Source organism: Hermetia illucens, chromosome 4, assembly GCF_905115235.1.
Source record: "Hermetia illucens chromosome 4, iHerIll2.2.curated.20191125, whole genome shotgun sequence".
In the NCBI taxonomy this organism is placed as follows: Eukaryota; Metazoa; Arthropoda; class Insecta; order Diptera; family Stratiomyidae; genus Hermetia; species Hermetia illucens.
Window position 1 is genome coordinate 27,565,653 of NC_051852.1, and position 20,719 is coordinate 27,586,371.

General features: G+C 41.2%; 1 protein-coding gene across 1 annotated transcript in view; it reads left to right on the top strand.

Moving 5' to 3' along the window:
- The window catches only part of LOC119654225 (fasciculation and elongation protein zeta-2), a 159,197-nt gene extending 142,189 nt beyond the window's left edge, over window positions 1-17,008 (top strand). The window contains exons 3-5 of the mRNA XM_038059442.1: window positions 5,532-5,765; window positions 6,188-6,277; window positions 14,382-17,008. Of these exons, the coding sequence (XP_037915370.1) occupies window positions 5,532-5,765; window positions 6,188-6,277; window positions 14,382-14,464 (407 nt within the window). The 3' untranslated portion in view covers window positions 14,465-17,008. The remainder of the gene's footprint in view (window positions 1-5,531; window positions 5,766-6,187; window positions 6,278-14,381) is intronic.
- Window positions 17,009-20,719: the final 3,711 nt, after the last annotated feature.

Sequence of the window (20,719 nt, forward strand, 5' to 3'; positions counted from 1 at the left end):
TCTTGCTAAGAACCCAAGTTTCCGAGGAATACATGAGGACTGGCAAGATCATAGTCTTGTTTGTAAGTTTCGAGCGGAACAGTTTTTGTAAGCTGAAATAGGCTCTGTTGGCTGACAGCAACCGTGCGCAGATTTCATCATCGTAGCTGTTATCGGTTGTGATTTTCGACCCTAGATAGGAGAAATTGTCAACGGTCTCAAAGTTGTATTCTCCTATCCTTATTCTTCTTCGTGTTTGACCAGTGCGGTTTGATGTTGTTGGTTGATTCGTCTTCGGTGCTGACGTTGCCACCATATATTTTATCTTGCCTTCATTGATATGCAGCCCAAGATCTCGCGCCAAAAGCCGCCTGCTCGATCTGGATGAAGGCAGTTTGTACGTCTCGGGTGGTTCTTCCCATGATGTCGATATCGTCACCATATGCCAGTAGTTGGGTGGACTTGAAGAGGATCGTACCTCTTGCATTTACATCAGTATCACGGATCACTTTCTCGAGGGTCAGGTTAAAGAGGACGCATGATAGCGCATCCCCTTGTCGTAGACCGTTGGATTAATTGTAGGAATGTGAGGTACTGCACAGTGCCTTGGTTATATAGAGAATGTTTGGTCTGGTGGAAGAAATTTTGATATCAGTTAGTCGTCCTGGTTTTGAAAATAAACCAAAATAACTTTGTTTTTTAAAATGAAGTTCTTGATGAAGATGTCCGGATAGCTGAATGGTTAGAGGACAAGGCTGTCGTACGGAAGGTCGCGGTTCAAATCTCACTGGTTGCGCCTCTTCGTGGAAAAATTGAGGCTGAGGCGTTTGCGGTGGTATTTGCGCTGAGAACAACTTAACAATTAAGTTTGGCATAAACATCGTAGTCGATTGGAAATGACCAAAAGGCTGAAACAAGGTAGGCTTGATACGCTGTATGATGATTTGCGGGCCCCTCGACTTCATCGGAATCTCGTCTTGACCCTGCTACTAAATGGACAAAGACTAAGGAAGGCGAAGAAAATTCATATTTAGGTAGGTGTTGCGGACGACTTTTTGTGTTTTTATAATAATAATAATCGTTGGCACAACAATCCATATTGGATCAGGGCCTTGAAGTGTGTTAGAGCACTTCATTCAAGACCGTAACGGTACACCACAGTACACTGTGGGAGGCAATGTGGTCAGCATTGCGCTCGCCCGAGATTATTACCCTGATTTGACTCAGGTACTCATTCACAGCTGAGTCGACTGGTGTCCGACATCCAATCACGATAACAAATTCCTCTGCCCCCAGCGAGATTTGAACCGCGACCTTCCGCTACGACAGCCCAGCGCTCTAACCACTTGAGCCATCCGGTGTTTTTGGCATACCCAAATTGCGCACCTCAGTTTCTGTTAGAGCAGGTTGCACATATTGTATCTTTACGGGTTTGTGGTTCCCGTACCAGCAACTAAAGAGATGGTCATCATGGCAACGAGATAGTGATCCGAGTCTGTATTGGTTCCGCTATATGTGAAATTCTGATATTCATCAAAGTTGAGAGGTAGCGGTGTTCGATTAATACCTAGTCCCCCGAACTTTTTCGTGGGAGCTGGCGTGTCGCCTAACTTTTTTGTGTCATGAATGGTACACGTTTCGCGGGTTTGTTCCACTGGCTCGTACACGATATCACTCTCTCCTTTGTAGGGTTGCAAACGTTTGTGAGGCTGATGTTTCGAAATTTATCTCGCAAATGTGTACCGTGCGGCTGTTCGCTTATGTTTTCACAGCTGGTGACAGCAGGTTTCGGCTATGTAGGACTTCAATGAACTCTTGCTCATTGACGGAGACGGCAGATGCTGGGTCTTCCTTATGTTTTGTAGTTTTGTGTTTCTAGTATGCTTCGCGTGGCCGAGTCATGACTCCATGACCATGTAGGGTGTTATTAAAAAATACCATGAATAATTTTATTACCAGCAATGTAATAACCTGGAAACATATTTGAATTAATTTCCTTCCAAATACGTTCCTTGGCTAGCAATGCATTGCCTCCAGGCTCTGTTTTATCATGCTCATCTTAATTTTGGGAATGATATCAAAATCTGCGGATAGGAAGCAAAGCGAAGTGTGGTACGTGACGTTGCCTCCATAAAAATGAAAGACGAATCTATTTTCCTTGTATTTTTCTCCACAAATCCTTTTGCGAACGCAATTTGTAGTTGCTCTTTTTGTAATGAACTCTGATTGCACAGGGTTCCGTTCCTCATTGTCTTGACCACAGTCCCTTGTTTGCCATATTGAACTCTGAATTTTTGTTTCCGGTTCGTACTCATACAAGCCAATTTTTTTCTTCGGTTTTTCTGATGACAATTGATAGCTACTCACCCCCATCCCTATAGCGCATTAACCATACCCACTCGACCCATTCGTCGGGCATCTTTAAAGAGTAGGCTCCATTGCAGGGTAGTGTGTTCCGATGATACGACGCAGACAGCTGTTCGTGAAGGCTTGGAGCTTTCGAGTGATAGTAGTGGTCACTTACCATATGATACTCCCATATAGTAACATAGAAAGAACGCTAGCGCAGAACAGTTTCAATTTGATCTTGATGTTTCCATTTCCAGGTTTTTGATAGAAGCGAAAGCTGATCTAGCGCTGTTAATGCGTTGGCGAACATCCAGTTCGATACCACCGTCCGCAGAAACTTAACCTAGATATACAAATTAATCGACGCCTTGCATGCTCTACCCATTAATGCAGAGAGGAAGTGTGTAATGACTCATCAGACTGACAACGTTCGTTTTGTTGGCGTTTATTTTCTATCTGACCCTACTTGTCTCTCTTTCCAAATCCAGAACCATCTGGGCAAGGTCCATGACCCGGTGAGAGAGTAATTAATGAAAATCAGCGTAGCTGACGTGTTTGAGGAAAGATGCTACTGTCCATTGAATTCATCCACGTCCTCCGAGCAGGGAAGCATGAAGAACGTCATCGATAACAAGAAGAACTAATACCGGTGAGAAGATGCAACCCTTATGGAGTTCACGTTGGACCTCAAATTCCTTCGAACTTTTACCTGAATGCAACCCGTGACATTTGGTGCCATCATATGTCGCTCTGATGCCAGTTATTAATTTCTCTGTCAGAGAGACTCTCCGTCTGAGATGTTTAGGTTGTCGAAAGTGTCCTTGAAATCGATGAAGAGCAGGTGAAGCAAAGATCTAAACTCTGCGCACTGTTTCAAAATGCTCCGAAACGGAAACCGGTCTGCTCTTCTTCTCGATCAAGCTTTCGAGATGTGCTTTGATGCATTTAAGGATTTTTATAGGTATTATGTTTGCGATGGTATGGAGCACGCGGATACGGCTGGATTCTGCCTCCCTGCTTCCATAACACAGTCACGGTATTAGGAGTTTGTGGCATCAAAACGGCGCACCAAAGCCACCCACCTACCTACATGCAGATAGTCCAACCCAGGGACTTTATTCCATTTGAGTGCATTGATGACCGAGATGATTTCTCTTCTGCTTGAAGGAACAGTCGCATGTTACGGTTACTAGCCTTTTCATCCACAAGAGCCGGAACTTTTCTAGATATGGTACGTTTAAGAATCGTGGTGAAGTATTCCTTCCACTTCTTGAGTTGCTTATCATGGATGAGGAGTCGATAATTATAACGACCTTCATAGGACCATCGAATAGTTTGCGACCACATACAAGTTCTTTTGTGATGCGGTATACCGTCTGAAATTATTGCATTCTGCGGCATCTACCGTTTTTCTGATTATCGCAATAGCAAATCCGCTTTTGTGACGGCGCACAATTAATAGAACCTTCAGCCCATGATTTCGAAGTCAGCCAGATCTTATGACCTCCCTTCAGGACGTGGCCGACGACTGCGTAGACCTGATGGCCGCCCAGTGTTAATCAATGTTCTCAGGCGGATTACGCAGTGTATCTGCCGTCCGATCAGCAAGGCAGCTCTTCCACTGTCGAGCAACAGCTGGATTATATTATAAAAGAAGTGGCGGACGCAATACATAAGCGAACGTAAGCGACCATCAGGTGGTGATCCCTTTCGAGGCCGATGTCAGTGCCTCTTTTGTTGCGCATATCCAGAAGACAACTCCTGAATCTACTGTTGATCGTAAAGTGGCCGATCTGATTGCTCGTAGGTGTCGATCAATTGAAATCCAACTGACCTTATAACAAGCAGTGTGCTTGGAGAATGTGCCGTCAATGCCGAGGCGGCGGAAGTTGCAGAAACCTACAAACCTCTCACCATTATCGTTACGGTCGCCGAGACGGTGCTTCCTCATCACATGTCTGAGTAAGGTGTTGCCAGAGCCTGATTACTCATCACGTCACCTTTAGAAAACCTCTCCAGAACTTCGTGTAATTGCTCATAGGAAGCATCCTTCAATACTATACCGGAAGTGTCCGTTGGGGCATAGCACTATAAAATTGTGATGCTCCTTAACTTTGAGTGGAATTTTGGAGTCAGAATTCTGTACTCTGGCTCCGTAAATTGGAACTCTATGTGGTACCAAATAAAGGTTTTGACATGTCCTTTTTAACGCATGCCGGTGTTATTAGTAGGAAAAGAAGAAAGTTTCGGGTCAAAATATTCAAGCCGAATTCTACTTTAGGGATAGAGTTATTCCCTTTTGGCATGAAATTGAAATATTAATTTCTCCAAAGTGTAGAGTCAAATTATATTGAATTAGTAACTACCCTGCATCCTAGTTCACAGCATGAACTAGTGATAAAGCAGTAGTTTCCTGTCTACACCTATGTCCACATCTAGTTCGCACTGATTAAAAGGTGACTCTCTGGAGGGTATGCTAAATGGATAATGACGTTAATGCACACATGATGCCATTACAATAGTGTAATATTGCAAGCGCTCTTCCGCATAATCACAATTGCATTCCACTAGAATGCTCTTTCATAATATTTAGTGTCATCAGCAGCAATTGCCACCAACTGCGGCGAGCCTTTTGCGAATCTATGTTGTCTCCCCTCAATGAAAACTGGGAGAGAGATTATTATTCTGCAGCCAGGTTCCAATCATGAGATGAATTATTGAAATGTTAAATGCAGGATAGCGACGAAAAATTAATGGTATGCAGCATTCGGTCTAGAGTGACTGCATCCCTCGTAGGAGAGATCTATGCGATGGGGCAGTCATTGCGGTGAAAAACTGCTGCAATTGTGATGGGGATTGTTGATTTCCTTTAGATTTTTTTGCAACTCACCATTGCCGGATGAATTTTAAAAGCCATGGAGGCATTTCGCTTGACATTTTATTTGAACTATTACTAAAGGGAGTCATGATAAAATGATTGTTGGCAACGCAATTTTCTCAACTAGAGGCCGAGTAAATGATTTATATGTTCTGTAGTTGTCCCTAATTTGTTTGGATCTATAATTGGTTTTCGACGGTGATCCAGATTGTTTGGAGGCTACATCTAGTCTGGTTAGCACTCATGAATATCTGAAACCCAAATTCGATCAAATTATAGCCCCAAAATCCATTCTATCATTAACACAATTTATTTTTTCTTTTAGAGCTGCAATCACTAACGATATCACAGTTGAATGAACTTTATATGGAAATGGAAATTCTAATTCGGGAATTCAGTGAAACATTGATCAGTGAATTGGCATTACGTGATGAGCTGGAATACGAGAAGGAATTGAAGAACACTTTCATTTCGCTACTATTGGCTGTTCAAAACAAGCGGCGGCAATATCATGTGGAGAAAAAACGAGGGAAATCTCAAGGGAAGCAAGGCACAAATGGTAAGAGTTTTCAAATAAAGTCTTGTGGGATGATTTATGACTGAAATAGTAATTTGCTTTGAAGAAGTTACTACTTGTAGCTTCAGTTTGAGCCTCTCTGGTGATAATGTTACAGATTCGTAGGTATGGCTCGATGTTCCTTAGATACTCTATCCGAAGATCGTAAAAAGATATGATTGCACATCGTCAGATATAAAATTAAAATCAAAAGTTGAACATGATCGTAAACCGAATCTTACTTTCAAAATATTTTATGATTCAATGAATCTGTCACTATGGAGGAGATTTATAGATTCGTAACATATTAAAAAGAGCACGTTCTCTGGTACATCATAACTCATCCCGTCAATACCCATCATTAAAATAGCAAGATCATCACAAAATGAACCCTCAATTAATCATTGCTCCAATTTCTTTTGTAGGCATGGATCCAAAATATCTCACAACAGTTATACCATATAATTTGGATAACGGATCGCCCGATAATCAAGCTTTACAAGTTCTAATCAAAAGTAAGTATAATGGGAAGGTGACTTACCCGCATAAGCCGGTTGGAGCTTATTTTCCTCGGTGGAGAGATATCTTCTGCTGAATCCTCTAAGTTTCTTACGCTTCGTCGATCATGAATGAGGAATGGATGATACCGATACTGCACAGAGTTGAAGTACTCTGAAAGCAAGAAGAGCATGCAAAAACGAAAAACGGTCTCTTGATCTTAATATATTATAGTATTAAGGTGAAGAGCTGTTGTGACGATAATTATTATGTTTCATGAATGAAAATTAATTGTCTTCAGCTGTAGTGGAAAATATCGTTTCAGGTTGGAATGGGGTCATTTTTTTGTACCGCGCAATCATTACTTTCTAAGTTTTGATTAATATTCGGCACACGATCTATTATTTATGGTTACCAGAAAGAAGTGCGCTAGTAGATTGTATTGTTTGTGTGAGATATCAGGTTGGATACGATGTAGATTGCGTTGAATGGCGACTAATGAATTCAAGATGAATAATTGGTCTTAAAAGGTGTTAGTTTAATTTTTTGGCATACACGTATGAATTTTAATTAAATAGTTCCAAAATAAATCGCAAATTATTAGGCAGAATTTAAATACAGTTCTATAGATGTGACGGGCGGCGCTTGTCAGTATGCTTCTTCAGTGTTCTGAAAGTGGTTCGCTATTACTTCCTCACTTCGTGCCCGTGGTCTAGTCTTATATATAGGGTACCGAAATGAATTGTAAGGAGGAAGAGAAACCTATGAAACGCATGCGGAAATCTGAAGGATGTGATTGAAAGGGGAGCAATCGAATTTTACAGGAGCGACTGCGTCTTTCCATCGTTGTAACTCTGTCTCATTTGCGAAATTTATGAACAATTTAATATGCACTGCGAAGCAAAGGATATCTTGGGGAATAGATTTAGTCATCATCAACGGCGCAACAACCGGTATCCGGTCTAGGAACTCCAGACATCCTGGTTTTGCGCCGAAGTCCGTCCACCAATTCGATATCCCTGTGTGACGTCCTGCCCTACCTCATCGTTCCATCTCAGGCAGGGTCTGCCTCGTCTTCTTTTTCTACCATAGATATTGCCCTTATAGACTTTCCGGGCTGGATCTTCCTCATTCATACGGATTAAGTGACCCGGCCACTGAAACCTATTAAGCCAGATTTTATCCACAACCTGACGGTCATGGTATCGCTCATAGATTTCGTCGTTATGTAGGCTACGGAATCGTTCCAGCCCAAGATCTCGGGCCGCTGGCTCGATCTGGATGAAGGCAGTTTGTTCGTCTCGGGTTGTTCTTCCCATGATGTCGATATCGTCAGCATAGGCCAGTAGTTGGGTAGACTTAAAGAGGATCGTACCCCTGGCATTTACCTTAGCATCACGGATCACTTTCGTCAGGGCCAGGTTAAAGAGGACGCATGATAGGGCATCCCCATGTCGTAGACCGTTGTTGATGTCGAATGGTCTTAAGAGTGATCCTGCTGCTTTTATCTGGTCTCGCACATTGGTCAGGGTCAGTCTAGTCATTCTTATCAATAGTAATCCGAGTCTATATTGGCCCCCTATATGTTCTGACATTCATCATGGCTGAAAGGATTCGATCAACACGTGGTCAATTTGGTTGAAAGTGGTCTCGTCTGGAGGGGCCCACGTTTGTTGCTTTCTTTGCTTTCCGCGTGAACGAGACACTGCCAACAACCGTTTCGTGTGACACTGCTAATTGGATAATCCGCAGTCCGTTATGGTTTGTATTTTGATGTAAGGTACGGGAGCCAACGTATCGCCTGAATACGGGCTCCCTCCCCACTTGGCTGTTAAAATCTCCAGGTATGATTTTGATACCATATCTGGGACAGGCTTCGAGGGTTCGTTCGACTGCCTCGTAGAAGGTATCCTTCTTCGACTCTGCAGTCTCCTCTGTGAACGTTAATGAGGCTTATATTTCTAAATTTGCCTTGCAAACGCAGAGTGCATAGCCGTTCGCTTATGTTTTCAAAACCTGCTGTTAGGTTTCATTTTTTGGCTGACTAAGAAACCTACTCCGAGCACATGGTTTACTGGATGGCCGCTATTATATATGATATGGCGACTCTTCTGCAGGAAACCGGTCCCTGTCCAACGCATCTCCTTTAACGCTGTTACATCAGCCCTGTATTGGAACAGGGTATCGGTTAGCTGCTTGGCATCTCCGTCTCTGTACAGGGATCACACGTTCCATGAGAAAATGCGCAAATCGTTATTCCGTTGTCGTTGCCGGGTTCGTCGTTGTGTTATCCGTCCAGTCCGAGGCTCCTTTCGTGGCTTCGCAACATCGGTTTTCCGTGTAGGCTTGTCGGCCCTACCTAACCCCCTGGTAGTAGAGCTATTGGTGTTGGTTCAGCAGGCGTTTAAATTTAGTCACTTCATGTCATGTATTTTGTTTTTAGATTCTTTGATCCTGAGTCTTACTTCACTCGTTACTGGCTCACGATCAGTGCAACGCAGACACCAGCCACCATTTCTCTCTTCCTTCCTCAATAGTTCCATTTTAGTTGTTCGTTCTTCTATTACATAATAATGTTTCGTTTTTCTTGTCAATGATAAAAATTTCCATGCAGAACTAATCAATCAATCATCAATACAGGCGTTGGACGTTCGTATAAAAACTAGTACATCTCCGCATAAGTTTACGATATCAATAATGCTTTGATCAGCACCCTTTCCTATCTTTCAGTTAGAACGCTGATTCGTCAAAGATAAACATTTTTTTCTGATTCAATTTATTTACTGCCTTTGGGTAGGGATGAATTTATTCCGACGGTGACTGTATGATGGAGGGATTTCTAAAAGGTCTCTCTAGGAAGGGCTTTCGGCTGCCTTGTGGAAGTTCTGCAGGATTTTATTTTTGAAAAAAGGCAGAAGTCACCTGTGCTAAATCCAAAGGGTAAGACGGGCGTTAATCGAAACTTATTTACCCCCTGTGGGGTATCGTGCGTCAACCATTCCTGTACGCTATCGTTCGGGGTTATCCGAAATGCACTTCGACTCTCTCTAGGACTTCCGAGGCATCCACGCTCCCCACTACTGTTCTGCGTCAAGTGCATTTGAGGCGACTGACGTGTCGGTTTTTCGGGAGAGTGGATTCCATTTCATGACGTAGCCAGCAATGGAATTGTCGCCCCTTTTTAAAGTGGGATTTATCCGCTGCCAATTTCGCGTTCCAATTACAGCGGTCAAGTGTCGACTATGCGCTGCGGTAATTTCTTTCTAGACTGAGTAAGTTCCAGCTGGAATTTCAGATGTTTAAAAGTGCGTTAAGCAGGAAAAAAATTGCTTGATTTTTTTTCTGAATCAGGATTCTACCTTAATATTTCGAATAATTATCCAAGTTCATAATGAGCTAAGGCCCTTTAACTTCAACACAGCGAGACTCAGTACGAATTTTAGTTTTGATTTTCATATAGCTGAATCTGAAAGAATTTAGGATCGGTTTACTCATTTTTCGGTTTTCAGAAGCAACACAATTAAAAAAATTATGCGATTTCTAGTAAATCGCTAGCGTCTTTGAGTTTCTTTGAATTTATTTTATGCCTTTAGAATATTCTTGTGGCTTATAAATCCACAATAGTAATAAATTCAACTAAGTTGACAAATGCATTTCCAAGATCACGTGGGAAATAGTGTCGACATTATTTTCCTTATGATTTCAATAATGGTAACATTATTGGTGCAGCTGTAGCCTATAGCTCATCTAATATCAAAACCTGGGGCAGTGACACGTAGGGTGGTATTGTTAGGTGGAAGGATTTTTGTTTAAATCAATTCCTAGCACACCAATGAGGGGTGGCGTCCTCACATTCCTCTCTAGCCCTGTCTCTGATATGAATCAAGTGGTTAGCCACGTCCTGAGAAATCGCCACCTTGGGCCGTATGCCTTATGAGTTTCCTGTTCTTAGTAAGAACGAATTTGTGGGACTAGACTGGGTATTTATGAGGATTTTTTTCAAATTTTTGCGCCAAGTTTGCCTGCCTTTTTTGTGTGTTTGTGTATGAGTCAGGGAAGAGGCATATTCCTTGATTTCTTAGACTGTAGTTGTGGCTAGAATGGACTCGTTTACGTGTCGCAAAATTTCCGCTAGTGCATGTAATGCTATCTGCTGCAAGTGGAGTACTTCATCGCCAAATATTTGATGTCAGATATTCCATAGGCAGGGCAGTCAGTTAGGAAATGTTGCTTACATTTTGCATGAAATTAATCAGCCAAAGGCTAGAATAAGTTCCATTGCGAAAACATAGATAGGTATTCATCATAGAGCATAAACTGCTGAACGAACACTAAGAGTTCTATTACGACTTCTACGTGGTGATCGCTTGAAGTTCTTACTGCTTGTAATTGCAGCAGCAAGAGAAGCTAATAATTGTTTGTAACCAGCACCAAATCGATGTTTTGGAGCCTGCAGAGGGAATACTGTATGCCCCAGGAATTGACGACTCGATGCCAATAAATATTTTTTTAAATAAAAAATACAAATTTGAAACTTTAAATGCGATCATCTCAGAATTGTGTTTTTGTAAATACGCCTTTGCGGTGGACTCGGATTACTAAAAACCTACTAAACCAATCAACGACAAATTTTTACCACTTATTTATTCTGATAATGGTTAGTCGGATTTGCAATTCTCTTCAAAAATGCTCTTCTTTATAAGTAAAAAAATTAACATTCCGAAAAAGTAAATCTTTTGTTACAATCGCCGTCATTTCTTTAAAAGTTCGAATTTTGACAAATCCTTCGTTCAGCGACTGGATATACTAACGAAATTCATTAAACGACGGATCTGGCACCGAAACGGACAAACGATTTGCGCATTTTCACATGAAATGGGCGAGGCTAGCCGATACCCTATATGTAAGGCTGATGTTACAGCGCTGGGTAGGGGACCCATTTTCTGGTTTCCGGAAGAAAAGCTACCACAACAGATATTGTAGCATTAATCCAGTAAACCATGTGCTAGAAGTAGGTTGTCTAGTAAGCAAGTGAAACCTGAGATCATCGACCTTGAAAACATAAGCAAACGGCTATGAACTCTGCGTTTGCGAAGCATATTTTGAAATATAGGCTTCATTAACGTTTATGCCCCTACAGAGGACTGTAAAGCCGGAAAAGGACACCTTCTACGTGGCAGTAAAACGTGCCCTCGAAGTCTATGGTATGATATTAAAATCTTACTTGTAGATATTAACAGCTAAGTAGGGGCGGAGCGCGTATTCAGTCCGGACGTCCGTTCCCATAGTTTACATTGAAACAACAATGACAACGGACTGCGGATTATTCTATCAGCAGTTTCTCACGAAATAATTTTGGAAGTACATTACCCGCATGGAAAGCTGTCCATAAACAAACGCGGGAATTTCTAGACGCGACCACTTTCCACCGAATTAACCACGTGGTAATCGAACGGCGCCACTTTGATGAAGAGAACAACATCTGAAGAACATTATCATTGATCGGAATCGGAATGACTGGTCCAACGATGAATGTATGCTAGCAATGAAAGGGAAGAATGTTGCGCATCGGGCAATGTGAACTCCATCGATCGAAGAAGCGATTTTACACGTAGAAAAGGGAAACCTGTGATAATCAACAGGCCTGTAAACTCGAAAACGACCGGGAACAACCGCACCAGTTGCGTAAGTTTTACCAACAAATCAGTAAATGCTTATCTTGTCGAACCAAATTGGGAAAACTGATTTCCGATCGTTTGGGAATATTGAAGTGATGTGTTGAGTACTTTGATGAATTGCTCAATAGCCAATAGAATATCATCGATTTGGAGTTCCTATCAACTGATAACGAAGGGCAAATACTGCGATTCCCAATGAAATAGCCGATAAAATTACAGTCGAACATGAAGCCGACCAATTGCAACAAGCGATTTTCTCTGCGACAAACGATGAAAAAATTGTTGGACTATGACCATCAGTTGCACTATCCTTTCATCGACTTCAAGGTCGCCTATGGTAAGGTAGCCAAGGTAAAACTACATGGCTATGAGAGAATATTGATATCTCGACCAAATTGATAAGGCTGAACCAGGCAGGATCAGTTTCGAGATCATTCAACATGCCCTATCACGCATCCCTTTTAACCTGGTTCTGGAGGAAGTGATCCACCATGCCGATGTAAATGCCTGAAGCACCAACCTCTTAAAGTTCAACCAACTACTGGCCTATGCTTACGATATTCACATTATGGGAAGAACAGCCAAAGATGTCCAGTCTACCTTCATCCCAATCGAGCAGGCAGCGCGAGATCTTGGACTACACATAAATGGAGGCAAGACGAAGTACATGGTGACAACGTCAGCCCAAAAATCAAAGAAGGAATAGCATTAAAAGGCGCTGGTCAAAGATTGGAGACTACAACTTTGAGATCGCTGATCATTTCTTCTATCTAAGGTCGAAAATTACAACCGACAACAGCTAGAACAACGAAATCCAGTTCCTGTCAGTTACGTCTGAACAGTTCCCATTTGACCGGGGGCCGGAATGTGTATGGAATGCTGTGGCCTTCCAGTTTGGGTTTTTTAAGCTGATGGTGATCGAATGAAAAATGATTCGGCCAATCGACCATACATGTTTGTTTGGGGGAAATCTCATAATCTTCTCCTAAACGGATCCGGCTCTCGATACTGAGAGGCCTCTCCTAACTCTTTGCGATCGCTCTCTTTGTTTCCCGGCATTTTTATAAATTTGCCAATTGGCCAGCGTTTTATCGTCGAGAAACTTGGCGTTTTTTTTCACGGACCTTCATTTCAACATCCTCATTCCAAGCCGCTTTGTTGATCATGCCTTTCATTTGGTTCCACGATTCTTCCACATTCGTAATGGTTCGTATTCGCGTAAGTGAAATCATTTCTTCTTTCTTTTCACGAAATCGCCACCATTTAATGCGCGGCGGGCCAGTGCGTTTTTGACGCTATTTTATCGGTGGCTTAATTCGTAGGAGGGCAATCAACGGCCGATGTTGAGGTGCGATGGTCTCATAGGGAACGGCTTTGCAATCAGTGACGGTGGTAAAATGCCGGCATCTTATGAGAATATAGTCGATTTGCGTTTTACTGTTCCCACTATAAAGTGTAGGAAGATGAGATAATCATTTGATGAACCACGTATTCATAAGTACAATGTCATGGGAGTCCGCAAAATCGATTATACGCTCGCCACCCTCATTGCGCGCTCCAAATCCTTCTCTCCCATGCCACCTGTTACCGTCTGCCTTTTCACCTACAAGACCATTAAGGTCGCCGGCAATGATTATATAGTCGTCAGCGGGCGGAAGTTGCCAGAAGGCATCTTTCTCGGCATCAGGTCGACCTGTCCGTCAGTTGATATAATGATGAGCTTCAGCAGTCGATCATCAAATCGTTCGACTTCTTTAATGGCATAACGGAAACTCTCTGAGATGATAATGCCAACACCGTATTCAGTGTGTGGGCTACCAAAATAGAGAAGTTTATAGCCATTTTTACCGCTTTCACGTTCAATGTCGCAGCTTTTGGCACCCGATTATCGGGTTTCTTGCAGAAGCGCAGATATCAATGCGCCTTTTCCGAAGGGCTCTTGCAAGTTCCTCGGTCTTTCCAGTTAGGGTGTCAACATTTAGCGTGCAGACACGTATTTGTTTTGTTCAGACTAATTTACTTACGTCCTGATGCCGTCCATGCATCAAGAACCCTTGCCCATTTCTCGACAGGACCGAGGCCCGTCATGCCGCGTCGACTGAGGTGGACGCCTTAGCATTTGTCTGAGGCTTATTACTCGATCCGATCATCTTGTTTCTAACGACATTGGATGCATTTTGGTCAGCCTGTTGCGGGACCTGTCACCAAGAGAGATCAGATAGGATTTAGCTTAGTGGAATAACTCTAATTATACTTTATTTATCTCGTTCCCTGAGCTCAGCATTTTATTTTTGTTTTACTGAGGATAGTACAAAGTACGTTGCCTCAAACCCTTCTCCTTTACCTGGGCTTGGGACAGGCATACTATGTTAACAGAGGATATTTTGCTTTTATTTAGATATCGACATAACAAAATAATAAAATATTGCTTTTCTTGTTTCAGTACTAAAGGCCATTAATGAGGATAGTCCAACGGTACCAACTCTCTTGACCGATTATATCCTGAAAATCTTATGTCCAACATAGACGGTTTAATTGCTTTAATTTGTTTTTGAATTTCTGTAATTATTATTTTAAATTTTAACTAGATCACTAGATTTTTAATTTATTACCATTTGAGGATAGTCTTAAAAAAAACTTTGCAAAAATGAAGTCTTTAATAGAATGAACAAGAAAATAACACAAACTGTTGTAAGTTACAAATAAAATGTGGAAAAATCATGAAGAAAGAAAGTTCGGTTTGATATTTATCTTCTGGAAAAGTAAAAGAAATTGAGGTTTTTCTCGAAAAGAGCGTCCGAAGGCAACCAAGTAGAATATTTACTAAAATAAACAACACAACAAATCAACAGAACTTTACGCTTTCTTTTTCACTGTGGTTGATTAAAAACAGAAAAAAAAAAGAAATCATGTTCATATAGTTGTAAGCTTTCTAATAGCCATTGTGTAGCGTAATTTAACTCGATCGAGATAAATACAAATAAAATATAAACAATTTCCTCTAAACGCAATTTCCTTGATGCAATAAAGTTGATTGTATTACGGTGTGCTTCTAGAGTAGCAAATGTATCGTAGTAGAATGGGATACTTTATTCACATCACCATTTGCTACACTCGATACACGAATAATAACAATTGAATTGAATAAGGACCCAAATAGCCTAGAAAACATTTTATCAAGTCAATACTGCCCAGCTTAAAAGCAATTGAATTTATTCAGAAACATTAATAGCAAAACGTAAAGAAAATGAAGGATAATTGAAGGGAAGCTGTTTAAAATCTATTTCCAACTTTTGATATTATATTGCCTGCTATATGCATAGATGTGCATGCGACAAGAAATGGGTCTTTCCTGCTTTATTCAAATTGTTTTCTATGCAGCAATTTCCTTGAATTTTCAAAAATGTTTTACTTAAATGGACGCTTACGCTCTTTAATATTCATTTACGCGAATACATAATTTATAAGGGAATTATAAACAACCTTAAGAGATGGAAACAATGGAAATCTTATTGCTTGTTCAAAGTTTTTTAAAATTAAGCAGACAATGGAAAGGAAGAAGGAAAAAGATGTAAAAGTTATATGCGAAAGTTTCATTGAAAGCAAGTGTAGTAATAAAAAGATGTATCTATTTTGTTTATGCACTAATTCTTAGTCGTAGCGATTGTATTATATATGCTAGTTCTATTGTGCTGTATCTTTGTCATATAATTATTGCATAATGTCAATGAACCCCTTTTTATTTAGTAATTCAGTTATATACGTATGTAAATTTTGCTGTATGTATTTTTTAAAAATGAAGTCAATGTTTAAGTTTTTATTTGCAAAATAATTGAATGCTGTGATTTTAATTTTTTAAATGAGAAGAAATTCTAAAGTTGTAATTTTTCATTATGGGAGTACGTGATTTGAAGACGAAGCAGAGAAAGAAAAAGAGGATTACTTTGCATTGAGCTTATATCTGTTTTGATAACATCTTTGGTGATGATAATGTAAAGCAGTCATCATGAGGAATTCTTTAGACACATTTTAAATGACATGACCGGATAAAAAGAATCGCTTTCAAGGGGAAACTGAGACAACTGGTCTTCGATATAGTTTTCACTTCTAGATTTCCCAGTAAAAATATACCTGAAAAGACAAGAATGAGCTTAAAAAGGAAACAAATTTAATTGATTGAGCTTCTTTCCGTAGGTAAAATTTCGCTTCTTAGCTAGACTACTGCTCTCCAATGCACATGGAGTATTTAAAACTCAATGCTAATCAGAACAGACAGCTCTATTAAATTCCTCTCAAACAGTTTCATGTCCTGAAAATCATTCCCTGGACACGAGTTCACTATTACTCCCTCACGAAATTTCCAAAACTTACATGATTTCAGAATATCGCATGTACTCGAATTGTATAAAATAGACCAATTGATAGAGAATCATAAAATAGTCTAATCTAGTGCACCTTATAAGCTTAAATATCGATTTACACACAAACACACACAGATACCCTTATCTTAGAGATCAATTGATGATAATAAGATGTAAAATGATATTTAAAGTAATTAAAATCATATTTGAAAACGAGTATGCATATTGAAACTATGATTTATGCGTGATATTTGATTTTACCTCTCAGCTCTATTCATATTAAATAATTTCCGCTGTATCGAATTTTTCAATTAATTATCCAAGAAGAAGGAAAACATACTTTTAAGACAAAAAAAAAGTTGAGACGGAAGAATTTTTAAATGGAAAGCTTTATCAGATATAAATATTTATTTTTCATTTAAAATTTTAATCTATAATTTGTAAAAAGCAAACGAAGCCAACCATTTTTAAAGCGTAAGAATGTCTAAAAACACACGAAAGGAATAAAGGAGATTATTGAGAAAATAAAAACAAAAAATCATGTTTAGAAGCCTACAATGATGTCACATTTGTACATTTTTCAATTAATTAAAGTAAAACAAATATATAGATTTATGTTAAAGTAAGAAAATGCTGACAGAATCAGAAAATGCAACAAATAAATGTAATAACAATTCAAATATGTATAATTACAATAAACCATGAGTTATAATCTTTATTTTTTTTCCTAGTATCCGTTATTGTTTATCACTTCAGTTTTGCTCTTTTCGCCTTATTTTCATCCCAATTTTCATTCATTCTTGTTTTGGAAATTATAATGAAATGCCATAACTTGAATTATGTGTATGTAAAAATTTGAGAAATAAATAAAAGTAATAAAAATATATATTTGCGGTTTAAGAAGAATATTTTGGAAATGCTAGGTTCTTATTCTACAGACACCCTACACCCAGCCACCATGCTGGACGATTGTGACGTTTTTTTAAGAGGTGGAAATATTCAAAAGACTGACCTCAGGGTTCACGGTTCCTGAGAGTGTGTAACTTTTCACTATCGTTATCATCAACGACGTAACAATCAGAATTCGGCCTTCGCCTACCTTAGTAAGGAACACCAGACACCCCCGTTTTGTGCCGAGGTCCACCAATTCGATATCCCTGAAAACTGTCTGGCGTCCTGACCTACACCATCGCTCCATCCATCCTCGTCTTCTTTCTCTACCATAGATATTGCCTTTACGGACTTTCCGGGTTGAATCATTCTCATCCATACGGATGAGTTGACTTGCCCACAGCAACCTGTTGAGCCAGATTTTATCCACCCTCAGACGGCCGTGGTATCGTGCATAGATTTCGTCGTTATGTAGGCTACAGAATCGTCCATCCTCATGTAGAGGGCTAATAATTCTTCAGAGGATTCTTCTCTCGAACGTGGACAAAATTTGGCAATTTTTCCAAGTCTCCGAGGAATACATGAGGACTGGCAAGATCATTGTCTTGTACAGTAAGAGCTTTGACCCTATGGTGGGACGTTTTGAGCGGAACAGCTTTTGTAAGCTGAAATAGACTCTTTTGGCTGCAACAACCGTGCGCGGATTTCAACGTTGTAGCTGTTATCGGTGTGATTTTCAAAGTTGTAGCCTCCTATCTTTATTGTTTTCCTTTGACCAGTGGGATTCGATGCTGTTCGTTCTTTGTTCATTGGCGCTGATGTTGCCACCATGTACTTCGTCTTACCTATCGTTAGCGTGGGCCAGTCGTTGGCTGGACTTGAAGAGAATAGTGCCTCTTGTATTGGCATCTCCATCGCGAATCACTTTCTCCAGGGGCAGGTTACAAAGAACGCGTGACAGGGCACCCCCTTGTCGTAGGCTGTTGTTGATATCGAATGGTCTTGAGAGTGATCCTGCTGTTTTTATCTATCTGCCCATTTTGTCGGAAATCAGATTTCCCTCTTTGTTCCGGGAGGATGAACATTGAGGTGAATAAGGTTTCATCCTGCTGACTTGTTGGTAAAAGTTCCGCGTCTGGTGCAGTTGCTCGCTGCACTTTTCGAGTTCATAGACCTGTTGGTTCTACCTTCCTTTTTCCGTCTGTGAAGTCGTTCCTCCACTCGATGGAGTTCGTGATAAGTCTCTGTGCGTGCCTGCGTTCTTTGAGAATGCAACATTACTCAGCATGCAGCATTCTTCCGTTCCGTTGCTAGCTTACATTCATCGTCAAACCAGCCGTTCCGACTTTTCTTGCGCTCGGGGGCCAAGTATGTTTGTGGCCGTATCAATGATAACGCTCTTTAGGTGGTTGTGAAGATCATTTGTTGGTGCTTCATCTTTAGGGCATCTGTCAGCTGCTGTTATTGCGGCATCCATTTCCCTCTTATAGGTGTTACGGAGGGCTGTGTTGTGAATGGTTTCAGTATTCACTCTCACCTGATTGCTAGAGGGTTTTTAGGTGGTGTGGTAATTCGAGCCCGGAGCACTATACCAACGAGATAGTGATCCGAGTCTATATTGGCCCCCTATATGATCTGACATTCAACAAGGCTGAGAAGTGGCGGCGTTCAATCAGCACGTGTCAATTTGGTTGAAAGTGGTCCCGACTAGAGAGGACCACTCATGTTTGTGGACCGCTTTCCGTGCAAACTAGGTACTTCCAACATCCATTTCGTGCGATACTGCTAACTGAATAATCCGCAGTCCGTTATCGTTGGTATCCTTATGTAAGCTATGGGAGCCAACGTATCGCCTGAATACGGCCTCCGTCCTTACTCGCCTGTTGAAATCTTCAAGTATGATTTTAATATCACACTCAAAGCTCAACTGCCTCGTACAAGGTATCCTTCTCTAACTCTGCAGTCTCCTCTGTAGGGGCGTGAACGTTGATGGTGCATAGCCTTTCGCTTACGTTTTTAAAGCCGATAACAGCAGGTTTCATTTTTTGGCTGACTAAGTAACCTATTCCGAGCACATGGTTTACTGGATGCCCACTATAATATATGGTGTAGTGGCTCTTCTCCAGGGAACCAGTCCCTGTCCAGCGCATCTCTTGCAACGCTGCGACATCAGTCTTATATTGAGACAGATTATTGGCTAGCTGCTGAGCAGCATTCGGTTACTTCGTTTCCGTGGCCGGGCTTGTCGATTTAAAATCCATCCTGTCCGATGATCCTTCAGTCTGCAGTTTTTAAGGAAGAACTCCCAGCAAACACCACGTGGAGGTGGAGATAGGGTTTGGTAGTAGAGCCGTTGGAGTTGGTTCAGCAGGCGTTTCCCAGGTTTTATGATCCATTGTGGGTACCAATCCACGTTTCGCCCTGGGACCTATACTACCCTTTGACCACGGTGGGATTTTTGCCCACTAAAACCACTTTTCGCCAAACTTCAACTGAGATTTTCTCATCGAGAAGCTTTTTCTGCTCATTTAAGTTTTGTTTTTATTTGGATAAGACCACTACTAACGTTCCTGCATCCATTAGACTGCGGATGGTATTCCGTGGTCCTGTGGTGTTTGAAACCAAAGAGCTTGCCTAACTCTGTGAAAAGAGTAGACTCAAACTGCATTTCCTGATCCGTTATGATTACTCCTGGCATACCAAAGCGCAGAATCTACTCTCGACAGAGGGCCTCGGTACATGGTTGTGCCGTAATGTTCGAGGTATTGCTTCAGGCCACTATGTAAACCTATTGATGATTGTGAAGCAATACTTGTATCCGTGCGAGTCTCGCAAAAGGGCCAATGATGTTGAGATGGACCGTCGACCGAGTGAATATGTCTACTTCCTTTTTTTTGCGTGCTTGTTGATTTAAAACTTCTGGCGTGGGATGCACTGTCTGGAGTTTACGTTCTTGTTCGTGGACGACCACAGGTATTTTCCGGTAACTAACTGGTACGTCGTCCTGATGCCTGGGTGCCTGGAAATACTTCCCTGCGAAAATCGTGGAATAAATGGCCTAGGTGCCTTGTCTGAGCTCTCGTAAAGTAAGTAGGAGTTTGCGCCGAAGATAAGAAATTTCTTGAACTTATTTTTGGAGTTTGCCTCGGCGATCGCTGTATAAACGACCGCGTCGGGGACTGTGACCTTCATGATTCAAGAGAAAGCGTCCGCAGCGACGTTGTCTTTTAAAGACTCGTGTTGGATGTTGGAAGTTAACTGGCTAATGAAGCCCAGTTGTCGAAGTTTGCGAGGGGACGCTTTGTCGGCCTTTGTTTTAAGCGCGAAAGTAAGGGGCGACGACGACGATAGGAGTTTAACATGCTCCAGAACCTTTGCAGATCCTCCACCGTGGTTGGCAGGGGAAAGTTGCTTCAACCTTGTCTGGGTCCGGTTGAATTCCGTCAGGGGTAATTATGTGGCCGAGAAATCTTACCTGCTTTGCATTTTTGGACGTTTAGAATGAGCCCGGCCTCAAGGAGACGTTGTA